This window comes from Gallinula chloropus, assembly GCF_964237585.1.
Source record: "Gallinula chloropus genome assembly, contig: HAP1_SCAFFOLD_456, whole genome shotgun sequence".
Classification (NCBI taxonomy): domain Eukaryota; kingdom Metazoa; phylum Chordata; class Aves; order Gruiformes; family Rallidae; genus Gallinula; species Gallinula chloropus.
Window position 1 is genome coordinate 1 of NW_028168685.1, and position 23,157 is coordinate 23,157.

Consider the following 23,157-nt stretch of genomic DNA (forward strand, 5'->3'; position numbering starts at 1 on the left):
GGGTGATAAGCACTGGGGGGAATAAGCAATAGGGGGGGATAAGTGATGGGGGGGTTGATGATAATTATTGGGGGGTGATAAGCAAGGGGGGGTTGACAAGCACGGGGGGGGTTGATAATTATTGGGGGGGGTTGATAAGCAATGGGGGGGGAATAAGCAATTAGGGGGGGATAAGAGATGGGGGGGTTGATAAGTGATGGGGGGATAAGTGATGGGGGGGTTGATGATAATTATTGGGGGGGTTGATAAGCAACAGGGAGGCATTGACAAGCACTGGGGGGTGATAAGTGAATGATAATTATTGGGGGGGTTGATAAGCAAGGGGGGGATTAAACAATGGGGGGGCGATGATAATTATTGGGGGGGGTGATAAGCAATGGGGGTGATAAGTGATGGATGGGCAATGATAATTATTGGGGGGGTGATGAGCACTGGGGGGGGCAATAAGCAATGGGGGGGACAAGCAATGGGGTGGGTGATGAGCACTGGGGGGGTGGTGATAATTATTGGGGGGGTTGATAAGCACTGGGGGGGCAATAATCAACAGGGGTGGGATAAGTGATGGGGGGGTTGATAAGTGATGGGGGGGCAATGATGAGCACTGGGCGGGGTGATAATTATTGGGGGGTTTGATAAGCACTGGGGGGGGCAATAAGCAATAGGGGTGGGATAAGTGATGGGGGTTGATAAGTGATGGGGGGTGATAAGTGAGGGGGGTGATAAGTGATGGGGGGGTTGATAAGTGATGGGGGTGATAAGTGATGGGGGGGTTGATAAGTGATGGGGGGGCGATGATGAGCACTGGGCAGGGTGATAATTATTGGGGGGTTGATAAGCACTGGGGGGGTGACAAGCAATGGGGGGGCAATGATAATTATTGGGGGGGTGATGAGCACTGGGGGGGGCAATAAGCAATGGGGGAGTGATAAGCAATGGGGGGGTTGATAAGTGATGGGGGGTGATAAGTGATGGGGGGGCGATGATGAGCACTGGGCAGGGTGATAATTATTGGGGGGGTTGATAAGCACTGGGGGGGTGACAAGCAATGGGGGGGCAATGATAATTATTGGGGGGGTGATGAGCACTGGGGGGGGCAATAAGCAATGGGGGAGTGATAAGCAATGGGGGGGTTGATAAGTGATGGGGGGTGATAAGTGATGGGGGGGCGATGATGAGCACTGGGCAGGGTGATAATTATTGGGGGGGGTGATGAGCACTGGGGGGGGTGACAAGCACTGGGGGGGCAATGATAATTATTGGGGGGGTGATGAGCACTGGGGGGGTGGCAAGCAATGGGGGGTACTGATAATTATTGGGGGGGTGATGAGCACTGGGGGGGGGCAATAAGCAATGGGGGGTGATAAGCAATGGGGGGGGGATAAGCTTTGGGGGGGTGATGAGAAGCACTGGGGGGGTGGTGATAATTATTGGGGGGGGGCGTAGATAAGCACTGGGGGGGGACACAAGCAGTGGGGGGGTCCCCTACCCGCAGGAACACGGCCATGGTGCGGCAGCGGGTGCCGTTGGCCAGGGGCAGGGTGAGGGTGCGGGTGGGCTGCCCCCCCGGCAGGAACAGCGCCCGCCGGGCCCCCCCCCGCCTTGGCTGCGTCCACGCTCAGCTGCACCTCAAAACCTGGGGGGGGGACACACAGAGAGACCCCCCCGTGTCCAGGGGCAGCCAGAGCACAGGGGGGAGCCCCAGGGCAGGGGGTGGGGGGGTGTCCCCCCCCCCTCCATGCCCCCTGTGGGGTGTGTCCCCCCCCCAACCCCCCAGACTCACCGATGGGGCCGGGCAGGTGACGCCCCGAGGCGTTGAGGCAGAAGCTGACGTTGATGCTGGGGAGGGGCAGGGGGGGCACCCATGGGACCCCCCACCCGCCCCATGGGTGCGACAGGGTCACACCCCCCCCCCCGCCTCGCCCCAGCATCCCCTGGTGTCCCCAACCCTGTGCCCCCCCCGCCCCCAGCACCCTCCATTGTCCCCAGCACCTCTGGATCTGGGTCCCCAACCCCCACCCCCCCAGACCCCTTGGTGCCCCCCAGGCATTGGGTGTCCCCCTGGGTGTCCCCTGAGTCCCTTGGTGCCCCCCCCCCAACCCTCCGCAGACCCCTCAGTGCCCCCCAGGCATTGGGTGTCCCCCTGGGTGTCCCCTGAGTCCCTTGGTGCCCCCCAACCCCCCGCAGACCCCTCAGTGCCCCCCAGGCTTTGGGTGCCCCCTGAGTCCCCCGGTGTCCCCCAACCCCCCTTGCTGTCCCCAACCCCCTTGAGACACCCCCAGCGCCCCCCACCCCCGTGTCCCCAGGGTCCCCCAACCCCACCTTACCCCCCTTTCCCCCCCCAGCGCCCCCATGAACCCCATTGCAGACCCCCACAGCCCCCCCCGACCCCCAGAGACCCCTCCCCAATTCCCCCAGCCACTGTGTGCGCCCCCCCAGCACCCCCTCACCCCAGGTCTCTGCCCCCCCACCCAGGGTGTCCCCCCTCCCCAGCCACCCCAAATCCTTGCGACACACCCCATCTATCCCCCCCCCCCACGCCCCCCACGCCCCCCCCCGCAGCCCCCAGCCCCCCTGTGGGACCCACCAGGGCACGTGGAGGCCGCTGTGGGGCAGGAGGCAGCCCCGCTCCTCGGGGTTGAACATGGTGGGGAAGACGCTGAGCGCGGCGCTGGCGTGGACGATGGGCCGGCCCCTGGGGACAGGGTGTCAGGGACCCCCCCAGGACCCCCCCGGGACCCCCACACCCCCCCCCACCAAGGCACAGCACCCACCTGTACACCACGGCTGTGTCCACCCCGAAGGCGCCCACCAGCAGGTCTGGGGGGGGGAGGAAAAGGGGGGGGGGTGTCACTGGGGTGGGCAGGGGGCACCCATGGGGCACCCATGGTGGGGGGTGTCTGGGGGTGGGTGTCCCCTCCATGGGGTGACAGGGATGGGGTGGGTGTCCCCAGCATGGGGGTCTCCTGGGGAGGATGGGGATGGGTGTCCCCAGCATGGGGGTCCCCTAGGGTGATGGGGGTCCCCTGGGGCGACAGGGAAGGGTCTCAATGTCCCCTCCACGGGGTGACATGGCCAGGGGTGGGGGTCCCGTGGGGTGATGGGGATGGGTGTCCTCAGCATGGGGGTCTCCAGCACGGGGGTCCCCTGGGGTGATGGGGATGGGTGTTCCCACTTGGGGGTCCCTGAGGAGGATGAGGATGGGTGTCCCCAGCATGGGGGGTCTCCTGGGGGGATGGGTGTCCCCAGCACAGGGGTCCCCGGGGAGGATGGGGATGGGTGTCCCCACTATGGGGGTCCCTGGAGAGGATGGGGATGGGTGTCCCCAGCATGGGGGGTCCCCGGGGAGGATGGGGATGGGTGTCCCCAGCATGGGGGTCCCTGGGGAGGATGGGGATGGGTGTCCCCACTATGGGGGTCCCTGGGGAGGATGGGGATGGGTGTCCCCAGCACGGGGGTCCCGGGGGGGGATGGGGACGGGGGTCCCCAGCACAGGGGATGGGGATGGGTGTCCCCAGCACTGGGGTCCCCTGAGGTGATGGGGATGGGTGTCCCCAGCACGGGGCTCCCCTGGGGTGCCGGGGATGGGGTCCCCATGGTGTGGGGGGGGTCTCACCCGGGTAGCCGTTGCCGTCCAGGTCGGTGGCCCCGCGCAGGGCGGCTCCGAAGAAGTCGGGGTGCCGGTGGGGCGCCCAGTTCCCCCGCAGCACCTGGGCGGGCTGGGGGTGCAGCCCGGCCCCCCCCCCCGCTGTAGATGTAGACCAGCCCCTGCCGGCCCTCGGCGCCCAGCGGGGCCCCCACGGCCACGTCTGCAGCACGAGGCTCAGGGGGGGCACGGGGGGGGGGCACATCCCCCCCCCACCCCTCCATGTACCCCTGTGCTGCCCCCCCCGAGCCCCCAACACCCCCACCCAAGGGCACAGGGACCCACCCCCTCACAGCCTCTGCACCCCCCGTGCAACCCCAAAGCACAGACACCCCCTTGCACCCCCACCATGCCCCCCCCACCCTGGGCACCCCCTTATAACCTCAACACCCCCCCACCATGCCCCCCCCCCCCCCCCCCCACCCTGGGCACCCCCTTATAACCTCAACACCCCCCCACCATGCCTCCTCCCACCCTGGGCACCCCCTTATAACCTCAACACCCCCCCACCATGCCCCCCCCCCCACCCTGGGCACCCCCTTATAACCTCAACACCCCCCCACCATGCCCCCCCATCCTGGGCACCCCATTATAACCTCAACACCCCCCCACCATGCCCCCCCACCCTGGGCACCCCCTTATAACCTCAACACCCCCCCACCATGCCCCCCCCCCCACCCTGGGCACCCCCTTATAACCTCAACACCCCCCCGTGCCCCCCCCACCCCCCCCCACCCTGGGCACCCCCTATAAACTAGACCCCCCCGCACCCCCTCACCCTAGGCACCCCCCTGCACCCCCCTATAACCTGGACCTCCCCCATGTCCCCCCCACCCCAGACACCCCCCTATAGCCTCAACACCTCCCATACCCCCCCCCAATCCTCCTGTGCCCCCCCCATGGGCAACACTCCCTGTGCCCCAGCTCCTCCTGCACCCCTTGGCCCCCCCCCATCCCCAACCCCATGCACTCCCCACGTCCCCCCTGTGACCCCTGCCCCCCCCATGTCCCCAGCCCCCCCCAATGCCCCCCCCCAGCCCCCCCACCATTGAAGCCGTCCAGGTCCAGGTCCCCCAGGGGGGCGATGGTGCTGCCGAAGCGCCCGAACTCCTGGGGCCCGGTGAGCGCCATGGTGGGGGTGGGCACCATGGTGGGGGGGGGGGGCCGGGGGGGGGCCGGCCAGGGCCCCCCCGGGCTGCTGCTGCAGGTACAGGTAGACCCTGCCCACCTCCTGCACCCGGCCCTCCCCTGTCCGTGCCATGAAGAGGGGGGCCCCCACCAGCAGGTCGGTCAGCCTGGGGGCAGCAGCTGTCAGACCCCCCCCCACAGCACCCCCCTGGGGTGGGGGGGCAGCACCCATAGGGGTTTGGGGGGGTTTGGGGGGGGGTCACGCTCACCCATCGTTGTTGACGTCGGTGGCGGCCACGGCGTAGCCGAAATAGGCGGCCATCTGGGGGGGGGGGAGTGGGGTGAGGGGAGGGAATTGGGGTGATGGGGGGGGAAATTGGGGTGGGGGGGTGGAAATTGGGGTGATAGGGGTGGAAATTGGGGTGAGGGGGGGAATTGGGGTGAGGGGGGGGAAATTGGGGTGATAGAGGTGGAACTTGGGGTGGGGGGGAATTGGGGTGATAGGGGTGGAAATTGGGGTGGGGGGGAATGGGGTGAAGGGGTGGAAATTGGGGTGAAGGAGTGGAAATTGGGGTGATAGGGGGTGGAAATTGGGGTGGGGGGGGTGATGGGGGTGGAAATTGGGGTGAAGGGGTGGAAATTGGGGTGGGGGGGAATTGGGGTGATAGGGGTGGAAATTGGGGTGAGGGGGAGGAATTGGGGTGATGGGGGTGGAAATTGGGGTGATAGGGGTGGAAATTGGGGTGAGGGGGGGGAATGGGTTGATAGGGGTGGAAATTGGGGTGAAGGGGTGGAAATTGGGGTGCCCCCCACCCTGCGGGGGTGCTCCTGATATGTATGGGTGCCCCCTCCCCCCCCCAACCATGTGTTCGCCCATCACACAGAGGTTCCATCTACCCCCACCATGGGACCCCCCCCTTACACTCAGCACCCTGGGAGGGTACCCCCCCTTTGCCCCCCCCACCCCCCCCAACATCCCCCTGCCCCCCCACCCAGCCTCACCTGCTCCCCAGAGAAGTTGTAGAGGGATTTCATGTTGGTGCCATTCAGGATGGTGACCTGGGGACACGGGGGGGGGGACACACACTGTGACAGCAGCCAGGACCCCCCAGCAGCCAGTCCCCCCCCCCAGCCCCCACTGCCCCCCCCTCCCATCACCCACCCCCCCAGCCTTACGTAGCCGTAGGTGAGGTTGCCCTTGGGGACACCAGCCACGAAGTCTGTGGGGGACAGAGTGACCCTGTCAGGGGGTGTCCAGGTTGGGGGGGCCCTGGCACCCCCCATGTGTGTCATGTGTCCCCCCCCACGGCACCCTGGGGTCACCCACCTTGTGTCGTGTCCCCGCTGAACTCACCAACTGCCACCGAGTAGCCTGGGGGGGGACAGGGGGGGTGTCACCTGTGTGCCCCCCCCATGCCCCCCCTGTGTCCCTGCACCCCGTGTCCCTGCACTGTGCCCACATCGCTCCTCCAAGCTGTGTCCCCATGTCCCCAAATCCCAGGGCCCCATTGCCCCACCTCCCATCTCCCAGAGCCCCCCATGTCCCCACGCCCATTCCCATGTCCCCATCCATCCCTGTCCCCATGTCCCCCCCCATGTCCCCCATGCCCCCAGTCCCCCCGTGCCCCCATCCGTCCCTGTCCCCATGTCCCCAGTCCCCCCACGCCCCCATACGTCCCTGTCCCCATGTCCCCCAATGCCCCCAGTCTCCATACCCCTGTCCCCCCATGTCCCCGTCCCCATGTCCCCTCATGTCCCCCTATCCCTGTCCCCATGCATCGCTCTCCAAGAGCCCCTGTCCCCCATGTCCCCCCATGTCCCCATCCATTCCCTGTCCCCCATGTCCCCATGTCCCCATCCATCCCTATCCCCATGTCCCCCCATGCCCCCAGTCCCCATGCCCCTGTCCCCCCATGTCCCCATCTGTCCCTGCCCCTTGTCCCCATGTCCCCCCATGCCCTCATATCTCCTGTCCGCATGTCCCCATGCCCCTCCATGTCCCCATGCCCCCATGTCCTCCTATTCCTGTCCCCCATCCCTGTCCCCATGTGTCCCTCTCCAAGTGCCCCTGTCCCCCCATGTCCCCCTTGTCCCCATGTCCCCCCATGCCCTCATATCTCCTGTCCCCATGCCCCCATGCCCCTATCCCCCCATGTCCATATTCCTGTCCCCATGTCCCCATGCCCCTCCATGTCCCCATGCCCCCATGTCCTCCTATCCCTGTCCCCCATCCCTGTCCCCATGTGTCCCTCTCCAAGTGCCCCTGTCCCCCCATGTCCCCCCCATGTCCCCATGCCCCATCCCCCCATCCCCACATGCTTGTCCCCATGTCCCCATGCCCCACCATGTCCCCATATCCCCTGTCTCCATGTCCCCATGTCCCCCCATGTCCCCATCCATCACAGTCCCCCTATGTCCCCATGCCCCTCCATGTCCCCATCCACCCCTGTCCCCCATGTCCCCATGTCCCCCCCTTGTCCCCATCCATCCCTGTCCCCCCATGTCCCCCCATGTCCCCATCCATCCCTGTCCCCCCATGTCCCCATGTCCCCCCATGTCCCCATCCATCCCTGTCCCCCCATGTCCCCCCATGTCCCCATCCATCCCTGTCCCCATGTCCCCATGCCCCTCCATGTCCCCATGCCCCCATGTCCTCCTATCCCTGTCCCCCATCCCTGTCCCCATGTGTCCCTCTCCAAGTGCCCCTGTCCCCCATGCCCCTCCATGTCCCCATGCCCCCCATGTCCCCATATCCCCTGTCTCCATGTCCCCATGTCCCTCCATGTCCCCAGTCCCCATGTCCCCAGTCCCCATGCCCCAATGTCCTCCCACGTCCCCACGTCCCCAGTCCCCATGCCCCTGTTCCCCCAGTCCCCAATCCCCCAGCCCCTGTCCCCCCGTGCCCATCCCCATCCCCTGTCCCCCCAGTCCCCAGTCCCCCAGCCCCTGTCCCCCATCCCCTGTCCCCTGTCCCCCCACCCATGTAGCTGTCGTCGTGCGTGGGCGCGGCCTGGCGCGTCTGGAGCTGCCCGGCCACGTCCTGGATGAAATACTCGGGGTAGCTGGAGGCCGCGATCTGCTCCTGCGTGGCCGACATCACCTGCCCTGGGGGCGGGGGGCCCTCAGCACCCGGGGGGGGCCCTCAGCACCCGGGGGGGGCTCTCAGAACCCGGGGGGGCCCTCAGCACCCGGGGGGGGCCCTCAGAACCCGGGGGGGCCTCAGAACCCGGGGGGGGCCCTCAGCACCCGGGGAGGGCCCCTCAGCACCCGGGGGGGGGACACTCAGAACCCGGGGAGGGCCCCTCAGCACCCGGGGGGGGCCCTCAGCACCCGGGGGGGGGCCCTCAGCACCCGGGGGGGCCTCAGAACCCTGGGGGTGCCCCTCAGCACCCGGGGGGGCCCCTCAGAACCCGGCGGGGGGGGGCCCAGCACCCAGGGTGGGGGGCCCCTCAGTAGCCGGGGGGGGGGCCCCTCAGCACTTGGGGGGGCCTTCAGAACCCGGGGGAGGGCTCTCAGCACCTGGGGGGGGCCCCTCAGCACCCAGGGGGGGGCCCCTCAGCACCCGGGGGGGCCCCTCAGAACCCGGGGGGGGGGGGGGCCTCAGCACCCGGGGGGGCCCTCTCTGAACCCTGGGGGGCCCCTCAGCACTTGGGGGGGCCCTCAGAACCCGGGGGAGGGCTCTCAGCACCTGGGGGGGCCCTCAGAACCCAGGGGGGGCTCTCAGCACCTGGGGGGGGCCCCTCAGCACCTGAGGGGGCCCTCAGAACCCGGGGGGGGGGGCCCCTCAGCACCCGGGGGGGCCTCAGAACCCGGGGGAGCCCCCTCAGCACCCGGGGGAGCCCCCTCAGCATCTGGGGGCGGGGGTCCCTCAGAACCCAGGGGAGCCCCCTCAGCACCCGGGGGGGCCCCCTCAGAACCCTGGGGGGGGCCCTCAGAACCCGGGGGGTCCCTCAGCACCCAGGGGGGCCCTCAGCACCCAAGTGGGGGGCCGGCCACCGTGGGGGGGAGGGAAGTGGGGCAGGCAGGGGGGTTGAGGGCCGTGGGGGACAGGCAGGGGTTGGGGGGGCAATTGGGACAGGTGGGGGGGGTTTAGGGACAGGGGGGATTGGGACAGTTGGGGGGGGGGTTAGGGGGTCTGGGTGGGGTAGGTGGTGGGGGGAGTGGGGCAGGCAGGGGGGTTGGGGGGGGAAATTGGGTCAGACAGGGGAGTTTAGGGGGACTGGGGGGGCAGGAACAGGGGTGTTGGGGGGGGGGGGAGTGGGGCCAGGAGGGGGTTTAAGGGGTTTGGGGGGTCAGGCAGGGGTTGGGGTGTCACCTTGCCAGAAGTAGCTGCCGGGCCCCCCCAGGAGCACCCGTCCTGTCTGCAGAGAGTTGAGGGGGGGGGGTCAACCTGGGGCACCCACCAGCGTGCCCCAAATGCCCCCATACACCCCACCCCCAACAGCCAGTATCCCCCATACACCCCATTACCCCCATGTACCCCTGTCCCCTCATGCCCCAACCCCCCCCCACGTCCCCTGCCACCCCCCCTGCCCCCCTGTGCCCCCACCTGGGTGAACTCGGCGCTGAAGCCCCCCTGGCAGTAGCCCTGCCCGGCCGCAGAGTTCAGGTCTGTGGGGAGAGGGGGGGGGGCTTAGGAGGGTGGGGTCTGGGGTCCCACGGCTGCTGGGTGGGGGGTTATGGGGGTGTCACCCCCCCCAGGATGCTGCTGTGCACCCAGCCCAGGGTCCCATGGGGGTGACACCCCAGAGGTGCCAGATGGGGGGGGTCCCTGGGTGTCAGGCAGGGAGATATTGGGGAGGGTCCCTGGGTGTCAGTCAGGGGAGATGGTGGGTGGGGGATCCCTGGGTGTCAGGCAGGGGAGATGGGGGGGGAGGTCCCTGGGTGTCGAGCAGGGGAGATATTGGGGAGGGTCCCTGGAAGTCGGGCAGGGGAGATATTGGGGAGGGTCCCTGGGTGTCGGGCAGGGGAGATGGGGGGGGGGGGGTTCCCTGGGTGCCAGGCAGGGGAGATGGGGGGGGGTCCCTGGAAGTCGGGCAGGGGAGATATTGGGGAGGGTCCCTGGGTGCCAGGCAGGGTCTGGAGGGGGCACCCTGGGGGTGCTGTGCATTGGGGTGGGGGGTGCCAGGCAGGGGGTTGCAGGGGTGTCACCCACAAGGTGGGGTGGGGGGGGGATGCCCAGGTGGGAGGGGGGGGGCTGTCCAGGGGGATGCTGGGATAGGGGGTGCAGGGGGCTGCTCGGGGGGGGGCTCAGGGGGGATACCCAGCGGGGCTGTCCAGGGGGGGATACCCAGTGCGGGGGGGGCACGGGGGGGGATACCCGGGGTGGGGGGGGGGTCGTGGGGGGGATACCCGGGGTGGGGGCTGCCCGGGGGGGGATACTCGTGGGGAATGCTGGGGTAGGGGGTGCAGGGGGCTGCCTGGGGGGTGGGGGGGGCTCGGGGGGGATACCCGGGGTGGGGGGGGCAGGGGGGGGATACCCGGGGGGGCTGTCTGGGTGGGATACCCGGGGTGGGGGGGTGCAGGGGGGGGATACCCGGGGGGCTGTCTGGGTGGGATACCCGGGGTGGGGGGGTGCAGGGGGGGGATACCCGGGGGGCTGTCTGGGTGGGATACCCGGGGTGGGGGGATGCAGGGGGGGGATACCCGGGGCTCGGGGGCATGTGGGGGGATACCCGGGAGGGCTGTCTGGGGGGGATACCTGGGGGGCTCAGGGGGGATACCCGGGGGGGCTGTCCGGGGGGGGGGTCTCAGGGGGGATACCCAGGGTGGGGGGGCTCGGGGGGGATACCCAGGGGGGCTGTCCGCGGGGGATACCTGAGGGGGATGGGGGGGGTCTCGGGGGGTATACCCGGGGTGGGGGGGGGGTCTCGGGGGGGTCCCACCTGAGCGGCAGGGCGCGTACTCCACGAACTTGGAGAAGTTCCCGATGGAGAGGAAGCAGCTGCCCACCGGCTCCCGGCCCCCCCCCTCCTCCTTGGGGGGGCTCCAGCTGTACAGCGGGGCGCAGGCCTGGGGGGAAGGGGGCACGGGGGGTCAGCACAGAGGGACCCCTGCCCCGTGCCCCCCCCGCCGTGCCCCCCCATACCAGGATGGAGGCGTTGTGTGCCCTCACAGTGGCCCCAAACCACTGCAGGGACTTGAACTCCACGGGGTCGGGGGTCTCCGTGCTGTTGCCCCCAAAATCGTGGGTGCGGGTCCCTGTGGGGGTGGAGGGGGGGGGGGGGGAGAGCAGGGGTCAGTCTGGTGCTGCAGCACCCATGGGACCCCCCCCCTCACCCTCCCTGGGTTTATCATTAACCAGGAGGGAGCAGAGCCCAGCGGTGGTGCCAAGGCCGCCGGGAGGGGGGGGGGATGTGGGGACGATGACGTGGGGCTGGGGGGGGTGATGGGTGCCATGGGTGTCCCCAGGGCTGGCTGTGGCCTGTCCCCATGGGCTGGGGGGGTCTTGTCCCCTTGTCATCCCACCCACCCATGACTGGGGGGTCCCATCCCTATGGGTGGCCCTGTCCCCCACACATGTCCCACCCCCACCTCGTTCCCATGCCCGGGGCAGGGGGGGTCCCACTGTCACCTGTGTCCCCATCCCTGTCCCCCACCCATGCCCCCAGCCCACCCACCATGCCCCCACCCCCACCCATGTCTCTGTCCCTCACCCATTTCCCCCCCCTTACCATGCCTGGGGGGGTCCTGTCCCCACCCCCACCCATGCCCCCACCCCCATGCCCATGGGGGTCTCATCCCCACTCGTGTCCCCATCCCTGTCCCCCACCCATGTCGTGTGTGTCCCCCCCCATTACCACGCCTGGGGGGGGGTCCTATCCCCATCCCCACCCATGCCCCCACCCCCATGCCTGGGAGGGTCCCACCCCCACCCATGTCCCTGTCCCCCACCCATATCCCCCCCACCATCACCATGCCTAGGAGGGTCCCATCCCCACCGGGGGGGGGTCCCACCCCCGTGCCCCCCCCCCCGTGCCCCCATCCCCCTACCGATGTGGTCGAAGTCGATGGGCGTGCAGCCATCGCGGGGGGGCCAGGGGCAGTGGTACACAGCCCCCCCCTGGGTGACATTGGGCTGGCTCGTGTTGGCCTTGGGGGCACCCACCAGGATGCTGACACTGCGGGGGGGGCAGGGGGATGCTCATGGAGGGGGGGGGGATGCTCATGGGGGGGGGGATGCTCATTGAGGGGGGGGATGCTCATGGAGGGGGGGGGGATGCTCATGGAGGGGGGGGGATGCTCATGGAGTGGGGGGGATGCTCATGGAGGGGGGGATGCTCATGGAGGGGGGGGGACGCTCATGGAGGGGGGGGGACGCTCATGGAGGGGGGGGATGCTCATGGAGGGGGGGGGATGCTCATGGAGGGGGGGGATGCTCGGGGGGGGGGGATGCTCATGGAGGGGGGGGGGGATGCTCATTTGGGGGGGGGGATGCTCATGGAGGGGGGGGATGCTCATGGAGTGGGGGGGGATGCTCATGGAGGGGGGGGGGATGCTCATGGAGGGGGGGGATGCTCATGGGGGGGGGGGATGCTCATGGGGGGGGGGGATGCTCATGGAGGGGGGGGGATGCCCCATGGGGACACTCTGCCCATCACCCACGGGGCACCCAAGGGCTGACAGAGGATGGGGGGGGGGGGGGGGGACGGACACGACCCTCGACCCCCGAGCCCTGGGAAGGGTGGGGGGTGTCCTGAGGGGGGGGAATCCCACGTCCCCCCCACTCCAGCCGCAGGCTGGGTCCCACGGGCTCCTCTGACTCACGGGGCCGGGCCCGGGTGACCCCTTCCGGCTCGGGGGGGGGAGCGCTGACACCACCCGCGGCCGTGGGGGGGGGTTGGGGGGGGCAGCAGGGAGCACCAAGGGTACCCAGGGGATGGGGGGGGCACAGGAGACACGAGCCCCCCCCCCCCTCCCCTCCCCGGCTCATCCCCAGGCGTTGGGGTGTCCGTGTGTCCGTCCCCCCCCCCCACCCCTCGCCTCCCCGCCCCGGGTGCGGGTCACGCGTGGGCGGGGGGGACACGCAGGGCCGTGGCCGGACGCCTGGGACCCCCCCCGAGCCCCCACCGCCCCCGGGGCGGGGGGGGGGAAGCTCCCGGCTCCGGTTACAGGAAACGCTCCGGCCGGGGGGCTACGGGGCCCCGGGACCCCCGGCGGGGGCCGGAGCTGGGCGGGGGGCGGCGGGGGGGGGGGGACACACACCGGAGCCGGCAGCGGGGCTCAGCCCCCGCCCGGTGTCCCCGCCGGACCCCCCCGTGCCCGGTGCCCGTTGCCCCATCCCGGTGCCCCGGTTCCCGCCCCGCTCTCGGTTCCCGTTCCCCATTCCAGGTCCCGGTTCCCGCCCCGGCCCCGCTTCCCGTTCCCCGTTCCCGGGGCCGTTCCCCGTTCCCGGGGCCGCTCCGCGCCCAGCCCGCCGGTCCCGCTCCCGCTGCCCGTCCCGTTCCCTCCCTCCCGGGCTCCGTCCCGCTCCCGGTGGCCGCTCCCGCTTCCCGTCCCGGTGCCCGGAGGCCGGTTCCCGTCCCCTGCCCATTTCCCGGGGCCGCTCCCGCCCCGTCCCATCCCATCCCACCCCATCCCACCCCATCCCATCCCGGGGCCGTTCCGGAGCCGCTTCCCGTTCCCGGGGCCGTTCCCGGGGCCGTTCCCGGGGCCGTTCCCGGTACCTGCGGGGCTGGGGCAGGTAAAAGTCCAGCGCGAAGCCGAAGAGGGACCCGGGGGCCCCGTGAAAGGCGTCGGGCCGCGACGCCTCCAGGTTGAAGGTACCGGCGGGTACCGGCAGCACCGGCAGCAGCAGCAGCAGCACCGGCGGCCGGGGCCGGGACCGGGGCCGGGGGCGGGGGCGGCGCGGGGGGGCCGGGGCCATGGCGGAGCGGGGCTGCCCGGGGCTCGGCGCTGCCTCCCGCTCCCGAGTCCCCTCGGAAAGTGGCCGGGGGGGGGCCCGGCCCGCCCCGCCCCGCCGTGACTCACCGGGGAGGAGCCAGAGCCCCGCCGGGCACCGGCACCGGCACCGGGTCGGGATGGGATGGGGCGGAGGGGGGGGACCGGGGGTATGGGGAGCCGGGATATCCCGGGGAGGGGGTGGGGGAGCCGGGATATCCCTGGGGACACGTCAGGGATCGGGACACCCCGAGGGCATCAGGGACTGGGGCACCCCGGAGGCACTGGGATGCGCTGGGACACGGGGACTGGGACAGCTGGGAGACACTGGGACATACTGGGTTAATGGGACATCAGGGACTGGGACACCCCAGGGACACTGGGACGCGCTGGGCATCAGGGACTGGGACACCAGGGCACCCCAAGGGCACCGGGACACTGGGATGGGGACATTGAGCCACTGGATACTGGGGACCGGGACACTGGGACCAGGGACACTGGGGACCAGGACACTCAGGGGCTGCTGGGGAACTGGGAAGGACTGTGACACCAGGAACAGGGACACTGGGTCACCCGGGGGGGGGGAAATGGGGCACCGAGGGGACACCACGAGGGGCCTGGGTGGCGATGGGACACCAGGGACACTGGGGTGGGACCCAGGGAAGGGAGGAGACCCCAGGACATGGTGGGCAGGACACTGGGGGGACACAGGGGGACAAGGGATGTGGGGGCTACTGGGGGTGCAGGATGTGCTGGGACACGAGGCACTGGGGGTACTGGGATGTGGAGGGGACAAAGGGACACGGGGTGCTGGGGGGACTGGGATGTGGAGGGGACAAAGGGACACGGGGTACTGGGGGTACTGGGATGTGGAGGGGACAAAGGGACACGGGGTACTGGGGGGACCTGGGTGGGGACAGGCAGGGGAGGACGTGGGGGGGGGAACTGGGGGGACATTGGGGGGACAGTGGGAGAGACACTGAGGGGATACTGGGGGACACTGGGAGGATACTGGGGGGACACTGTGGGGGACAGGGGACACCAGTGGGACACTGGGGAGGGGTGGTGGGGAACCTGGGAAACCTGGGCTGGGGGGGGCTGGGGGGGGTTGGGGGGGGGGGAGGGGTGTGTGAAGGGGACCCTGCGCGGGGGGGGTGGGGGTGGGGAAGGAAGGGGACCCGAGGGGGATGGGGGGATGGGGGAAGGAGCGGGGGGGGGGCCGGATCCCGCTGCCGCTTCCTGGAAGGAACCAGCGGAAACAGCGCGGGAGCTGGAGCTGTTCCCACGCGGCTGCACCCCCCGACCCCCCCCAGCACCCCCTGCGAGGGGTGACAGTGCCCCCAACGTGCCCCCCCCACGCGTGTGCAACCGTTGCACACTCACTGTGTCCCCCACGTGCTCGTGCAAAGGGTGGGATCCCCCCCCCCCCTCCTTGTCATGTGTCCCCCCCCCAAACCCCTTGTTCCCCCCCCCACACACCTTGTCCCCCCCATTCCCGGGCGGGACCCCCTTCCCCACTGTCCCCCCCTCGTGTGAGGGGGGTGCCCGGGTGTGCGAGGGGCGTGCGAGGGGCCGTGGGGCCTCCTCGGCCTCCAGCGGGGCCGCCGCATTCCTGCGCCGCTGATGCAATGGCGGCCGCCGCAGCTGGGCCTGGGGGGCTCAGGGCTGGGCTGGGGGGGACCCCAAAACCCCCCCGTACCTGGGGGTGGGGGGTGTGTGTGTCCCCTTTGCACCCCCTGCCAGGCCTCACACCCCTGCGCTGGGCCCTGGGCAGCTCAGGCCTGGGTGGGGGTGCTGGGTGCCCCCCGGGGGTGCCCGTGGGGACAATGGGGACGTTTCCGTGTTGGGGGGGGGGGGTTGTGGGAATTGGGGAGGGGGGGGAAGTGACGGGGGTGTGGTGAACAATGTGCTGGCGCCGGGGCCCTTCCTGCCCTGGCCCAGCCTGGCGCTGGCACTGCCCGTGTATGGCACACGTATGGCACACGTATGGCACACGCATGGCACACGCGTGTGCGTGTGTGTCCCCTCCCCACCCCTCCAGCACACTCACCCCATGTCCCACCCCTGCTCTGCTCGTGCCTCAGTTTCCCCCCCCCACTCCATCCCCCCACACTGTGTCCCCCTTGTGTGTCCCCCCCAGTTCCCATGGGTGCCCCACATCCCCTGACTTGTGCCTCAGTTTCCCCCCCATGCTCCATCCCCCCACCCTGTGTCCCCCCCATGTGTGTCCCCCCAGTTCCCACGGGTACCCCACGTCCCCTGACTCGTGCCTCAGTTTCCCCCCCATGCTCCATCCCCCCACCCTGTGTCCCCCCCAGTTCCCATGGGTGCCCCACATCCCCTGACTTGTGCCTCAGTTTCCCCCCCATGCTCCATCCCCCCACCCTGTGTCCCCCCCATGTGTGTCCCCCCAGTTCCCACGGGTACCCCACGTCCCCTGACTCGTGCCTCAGTTTCCCCCCCATGCTCCATCCCCCCACCCTGTGTCCCCCCCAGTTCCCATGGGTGCCCCACATCCCCCCACTCGTGCCTCAGTTTCCCCCCCCATGCTCCATCCCCCCACCCTGTGTCCCCCCCAATTCCCACGGGTACCCCACATCCCCCCACTCCCCCACTCGTGCCTCAGTTTCCCTGCCCCCCGCTCCATTCCCCACCCTGACCCTGTGTCTTCCCCCCCCTCCAATTCCCACAGGTGCCCCACGTCCCCCCACTCCCCCCCCCCCCCGAGTGTGGGGGGGCCCCTGGCTGAGCACGGCCAGTGCCGGGGAGCGTCCCTGAGTCACCGCGGGGGCCGGGGGGGGCCTGGGCCTGACTCACCGCTGCCGCCAGCCCCTATATAGCCTGGCCCTGCAGCGGGGCCACGTCACCCCCCCGGCCCCCCCTTCACCCCCCCAGCTACGCCAGGCCCCGCTGTGACACTCCCCTGGATCAGGGGGACACGGGGGGCACCCCAATAGCTGCGGGGGGGGGGTGGGGGGGGGCAGGCTGCAGCGACACAGGGGCTGCCCCATGGCAAAGGTTTTGGGGAGGGGGGTGTTGGGGGGGGTGTTTACAGCTGGGACACCCCAGGCGGGTGCCCGGCCTCAGTTTCCCCGGGCGGGGGGCGCGGGGGCTGGCGGGACGCCCCGGCGCTGGCGCTGGGCCCGGGGCTGGGCGCGGATGGGGCCCTGTGAGCCGGCTGCTTCCCAAAAAGGCGCTGGGAGGCTGCAGGAGGGGGGAGCCGGGCACCCGGCCAGCCCCGGGGGGGCCCTGAGCCTTTTGGGGGGGGGTAGGGGGCAGAGGTGACGCTGCTGCGGGTGACTCGCGTGTGCTGGTGACACCCGTGACCCCGGGGAGGCGGCTGTGCACACGCGTGTGTGAGGCGTGTGTGGTGCTCGTGGGGAACAGGCGATGGCAGGTGGTGGCTGTACACACAGACAGACAGACACACAGACAGACACACAGACAGAGAGAGACTGACACACAGAGACACAGACAGACACACAGAGACACACAGACAGACACACAGACAGAGAGAGACTGACACAGACACACAGACACAGACACACAGACACACAGACACACAGACACAGACACACACACACAGACACACAGACACACACACAGACACACACACAGACACACAGACACAGACACACAGACACACAGACACAGACACACAGACAGACACACAGACAGACACACAGACAGACACACAGACAGACAGACACACACACAGACACACAGACAGACAGACACACAGACAGACACACAGACACACACACAGACAGACACACAGACAGACACACAGACACACACACACAGACACACACACAGACACACAGACACACACACAGACACACAGACACACACACACAAACACACAGACACAGACACAGACACAGACACAGACACACACACAGACACACACACAGACACAGACACACAAACACACACACACAGACACACACACACAAACACACACACACAGACACACACACACAGACACACACACACAGACACACACACACAGACACACACACACACACAGACACACAGACACAGACACACACAGACACACACACACAGACACACACACACAGACACACACACACACACAGACACACACACAGACACACACACAGACACACAGACACACACACACAGACACACACACACAGACACAGACAGACACACAGACACACACACACAGACACACACACACAGACACAGACAGACACACAGACACACACACACAGACACACACACAGACACACACACAGACACACACACAGACACACACACACAGACACAGACACACACACAGACACACACACAGACACACACACACAAACACACACACACAGACACACACACACACAGACACACACACACACAGACACACACACAGACACACACACACACAGACACACACACACAGACACACACACACAGACACACACACACACAGACACACACACACACAGACACACACACACAGACAGACACACACAGACACACACACAGACAGACACAGAGACACACACACAGACACACACACACAGACAGACACACACAGACAGACACAGAGACACACACACAGACACACACACACAGACAGACACACACAGACACACACACAGACACACACACAGACACACACACACAGACACACACACACAGACACACACACACACAGACACACACACACACAGACACACACACACACAGACACACACACACAGACAGACACACACAGACAGACACAGAGACACACACACAGACACACACACACAGACAGACACACACAGACAGACACAGAGACACACACACAGACACACACAGACACACACACAGACAGACACAGAGACACACACACAGACACACACACAGACACAGACTGACACACAGACACAGACAGACACACAGACACAGACACCCCCAGCCTGTGGGGCAGCGTTGGGCCCCCCCCGGGGTCCCCCCTCATTGCCCCCCACCCCCTCCCTGCTCTGAGGCAGCGTGAGGGGGTCCCCGAAAGGCTCCTAGGAGGGTGTCCCACCCCCTTTCTGCCCCCCACTACCGAGTGACCCCCCCCAGCGCGGCTGTGAGACCCCAGACTCAAACACAGCAGCGTTTTGAGGCCAGAAAGAGGGATTTTAGTGTCAGCACAAAGGGGGGGGGGGGGGCAGACACTGCCCAGCCTGTCCCCCACCCCAGTGATTTCGGGGTGTTTCCCCACCCCCCTTTAATCCAGAGGAGATTCCCACTCTGGTGTGGGATGGGGTGTCCCCCCCCGCCACCCCCCCAGGATCCCAACCTCATCCGGAAGGAAAAACCCTTCCCTGAGTGAGAAAAAAAAAACCCAAAACAGGAAAAAGGTGTAAAAACACCCAAAAAAGGGTTGATAAAAGGGTTTCACGGGGGGAGACTCCAGCTGGGGGGTGTCTGTGTGTCCCCCCCCTCCCCAAACCTCCCTCCCTGGTGAGTTCAAAGCCCCCGGACAGGCGCTGGGTTCCTGTTCTCTTCCTTCCCCTGCCCCATTTGATGGTAAATAGGGGGGGTGGGTTGATTTTGGGGGGGCTCAGCGGGTGCCCCCCCAGCCTGAGGAAGCCGTGCAGAGGTGGGGAGGTTCATTGAGGGGGGGGGATGTGGTTAAAACAGGTGAGGGGAGGGCAAAGAAATACAGGAAAGGGTTAAATTCAACCCAAAAAAGCAGAGTGGGAGGCTGGAGCAGTGTGGGGAGATTGGGGGGGGCACAGAGCACCCCCATTCCCACCCCCAACCCCATCTCTGCAGGGCTCGGGGAGGGGTTGGGGAGGGGTTGAGGGTGGGTTTGGAGAGGGTTCTGGGAGGGGATGGGAGTGGGGTTCGGGGTGGGGGGTTGGGGTGGGGTTCAGGATGGGGTCTGGGGTGGGGTTCAGGGTAGAGTTTGGGGTGGGGTTCAGAGAGGGGCTCGGAGTGGGGTTCAGAGGGGCTGGGAGTGGGGTTCGGGCTGGGGTTCAGAGAGGGGCTGGGAGTGGGGTTTGGAGTGGGGTTCAGAGGGGCTGGGAGTGGGGTTTGGGGTGGGGTTCAGAGAGGGGCTGGGAGTGGGGTTTGGGGTGGGGTTCAGAGAGGGGCTGGGAGTGGGGTTCGGAGTGGGGTTCAGAGGGGCTGGGAGTGGGGTTTGGGGTGGGGTTCAGAGAGGGGCTGGGAGTGGGGTTCGGAGTGGGGTTCAGAGGGGCTGGGAGTGGGGTTTGGGGTGGGGTTCAGAGAGGGGCTGGGAGTGGGGTTTGGGGTGGGGTTCAGAGAGGGGCTGGGAGTGGGGTTTGGAGTGGGGTTCAGAGGGGCTGGGAGTGGGGTTTGGGGTGGGGTTCAGAGGGGCTGGGAGTGGGGTTTGGGGTGGGGTTCAGAGAGGGGCTGGGAGTGGGGTTCGGAGTGGGGTTCAGAGGGGCTGGGAGTGGGGTTTGGGGTGGGGTTCAGAGGGGCTGGGAGTGGGGTTTGGGCTGGGGTTCAGGATGGGGTTCAGGGTAGAGTTTGGGGTGGGGTTCAGAGAAGGGCTCAGAGTGGGGTTCGGGATTGGGTTCGGGGTAGAGTTTGGGGTGGGGCTGGGAGCAGGGCCTGGAGTGGGGTTCAGGGCAGGGTATGGGGCAGGGCTTGGGGCAGGACCTGGAGTGGTGTTCAGAGCAGGGCTCAGGGCAGGTTCGGAGCAGGGCCCGGAGCAGGGTCTGGAGCGGGTTCGGAGCAGGGCCCGGAGCTCCAGGCAGGTTCAGAGCGGGGCTCTGGGCTTGGAGTGGGGTTCAGAACAGGGTCTGGAGCTGGGCTTGGAGCAAGGCTTGGAGCAGGGTTCAGGGCAGGCTTGGAGCAGGGTTTGGAGCAGGGTTCAGGGCAGGGTCTGGAGCAGGGTTTGGAGCAGGGTTCAGGGCAGGCTTGGAGCAGGCTCGGAGCAGGGTTCAGGGCAGGGTCTGGAGCAGGGTTTGGAGCAGGGTTCAGGGCAGGTCTGGAGCAGGGTTTGGAGCAGGGCTCGGAGCAGGGCTTGGAGCAGGGTTCAGGGCAGGGCTCGGAGCAGGGTTTGGAGCAGGGCTTGGAGCAGGGCTCGGAGCAGGGCTTGGAGCAGGGTTCAGGGCAGGGTCTGGAGCCGGGTTTGGAGCAGGGCTTGGAGCAGGCTCGGAGCAGGGCTTGGAGCAGGCTCGGAGCAGGGCTTGGAGCAGGGCTTGGAGCAGGGTTCAGGGCAGGGTTTGGAGCAGGGTTTGAAGCAGGGTTCAGGGCAGGGCTCGGAGCACACAGAAGGAGAAGGCGCCGGAGAAGCCTTGAAAGAAATGCTGGAGTAAAGGGAGGGGGAATCCAGCCCGGGAAATTCCCCCTTTAACTCCTCACGGAACAGGAAAGGGACGTGGGAAGAACGGAGCTGCCCAAGGCCAGCGGACGAGGAGGCTTCACAGGGCGGGGGGGAGGGTTAGGAGGGGGAGGGAGGAAGAGTGTTGGGAGACAGCCGAGGGGAGGAAGGGCTGGAAGGGTTTTCCCACCGGAGAAAGCAGAGGGATGATCCCCCCACATCCAGCTTCGGGGGGGTTGGGGGGGGGTAAAATATCCCCCCCCTAAAGCCAAGCAGCGGGTTTGAAACGTGTCTGGGAGCGGAGGGAAGGGAAGGGAAGGAGGGAAAATGAAGGAAAAGCTTTTGGCAGGTTCAGGGTGTCGTTAGGAGCTTCGTTAGTCCGGCTCTGGGTTGGACTGGAGGAGGGAGGAAGGGAGGAAGGGAGGAAGGGAGAGGGGGGGGAAGGAAAAGCGTGTGTGTCCCCCCCCAAAATGGGCTGAGCTCCTGCCAGACGGGAGTTATTAACCCCCCCCCAACTCCACCCTGACCCCCCCTCCCAAAATCCCAGCCCTGCAGCTGCGGCGCTGGCGCTGGGACCGTTAATTGCAACACCAGATCGCTCCTCCCCTGCCTGGCCGGGAGGGATGGACACACGGACACCACCCCTCTTGTGCTGTGTTCCTCCCCCTCCGCCCCTCACACCCCTCCCCAAACCTGGCGGGATGGGGACAGACAGAGCTCTGACCTCCCCGTGAACCGCTGGGGCGGGTTTAATCTACAGATAGAATAAAGGAGGAGGGGGGGGTGTGTCCCCCACCCCCCAAAAACTCAGCCTGGGGGCGGGTCCCGTTGTCTTCCTTGACCCCAAATCTGTCCCCAGCCTCACCTCGGGGATCCCTGGGGTGCCCCCACTGCTACACACGTCCTGGAAGACGAAGGGGGAAGGAATTAGGGGTGAGGCAGGGGGAGGAAAAGGGGGAAGGAATTAGGGGTGAGGCAGGGGGAGGATTCCCCCCCCCCTCCCTCCCCAATCCCGGGTGTTGAGGGCTGTGTGGGTGTGACGGGTGTCTTGGTGTAGGGAGGGGTGATGGGGACGGGGTGACACAGGTTCTGGAGGGATGCAGAGGGTGGGGGGGGTTAAAAGGCTTCCCTGGCTGTGTGTGTCCCCCCCCCAGCCCTCCCTTCCTCCCCCCTCTGCTTCCTGGGGCGGGGAACCCACAGCCCTGGGACAGGAGGTTGAGTTGCGCAAGAGGCACTAAAATAGCCCCCCACACACACCCCCCCCAGCCCCAAATCTGGGCAGCACCTGCCTGGCAGTGCCTGGTTTGGTGAGGGAGGGGCTGGGGGGGGGTGTTTGGTGTCCTGGGGGGGTGACAGCAGCACCCCCAGGCACTGGGGTGGGTTTGGGGTCACCTTGAAGCGGTTCAGCCATCATCATCCTCTTGATCCGTGTCCTCGCCAGCGCCCCAGGGCAGGGCTGGGTGGGGAGGGGGGGTGGGGGACACAGGGGGGGGACACGGGGGGGGGACAGGGTCATGGGGTGCTGGGGGGGGGCATATGGGGACACATCGGGGGGGATACGGGGTGGGGGGGGAGCTGAGGGGTGGTGGGGACATACTGGGGTGTTGTGGGGATAAACTGGGGGGTATGGGGACAGACTGGGGGTAAGGGGGGGACACTGGGGGGGTATGGGGACACGTTGGGGGTGAGAGGGACACACTGGGGGTTATGGGGACACACTGGGGGGGTAATGGGGACACACTGGGGTATTGTGGGGATAAACTGGGGGGTATGGGGACACATTGGGGGTGAGAGGGACCCACTAGGGGGGTACAGGGACACACTGGGGGTTATGGGGACACACTGGGGGGGTAATGGGGACACACTGGGGGGGTTATGGGGGCACACTGGGGGGGTAATGGGGACACATTGGGGGTGAGAGGGACCCACTGGGGGGGTACAGGGACACACTGGGGGTTATGGGGACACACTGGGGGGGTAATGGGGACACACTGGGGGGGTTATGGGGGCACACTGGGGGGGTAATGGGGACACATTGGGGGTGAGAGGGACCCACTGGGGGGGTACAGGGACACACTGGGGGGGTACAGGGACACACTGGGGGGGTTATGGGGACATACTGGGGGGTTATGGGGACAGTGGTTAGTCCAAGGGGTTATGGTGAGATCCCGCTGTGCCCCCCCACCCTCTCCATGGAGATGGAGCCCCCTCAGGG

General features: G+C 67.7%; 1 protein-coding gene across 1 annotated transcript; it reads right to left on the reverse strand.

Moving 5' to 3' along the window:
* Positions 1-1,486: 1,486 nt before the first annotated feature.
* Positions 1,487-13,637, reverse strand: ITGA5 (integrin subunit alpha 5; the record flags this gene model as incomplete). Its single annotated transcript, XM_084280710.1, is given in 20 exon segments — positions 1,487-1,594; positions 1,596-1,633; positions 1,781-1,836; positions 2,585-2,692; positions 2,772-2,817; positions 3,614-3,743; positions 3,745-3,806; positions 4,690-4,823; positions 4,825-4,938; positions 5,041-5,093; positions 5,774-5,830; positions 5,948-5,991; positions 6,099-6,143; positions 7,751-7,876; positions 9,087-9,132; positions 9,321-9,382; positions 10,657-10,783; positions 10,860-10,972; positions 11,765-11,892; positions 13,438-13,637. Coding segments are annotated over 20 exon segments (1,797 nt in total), but the record flags the coding sequence as incomplete, so codon positions are not given.
* Positions 13,638-23,157: the final 9,520 nt, after the last annotated feature.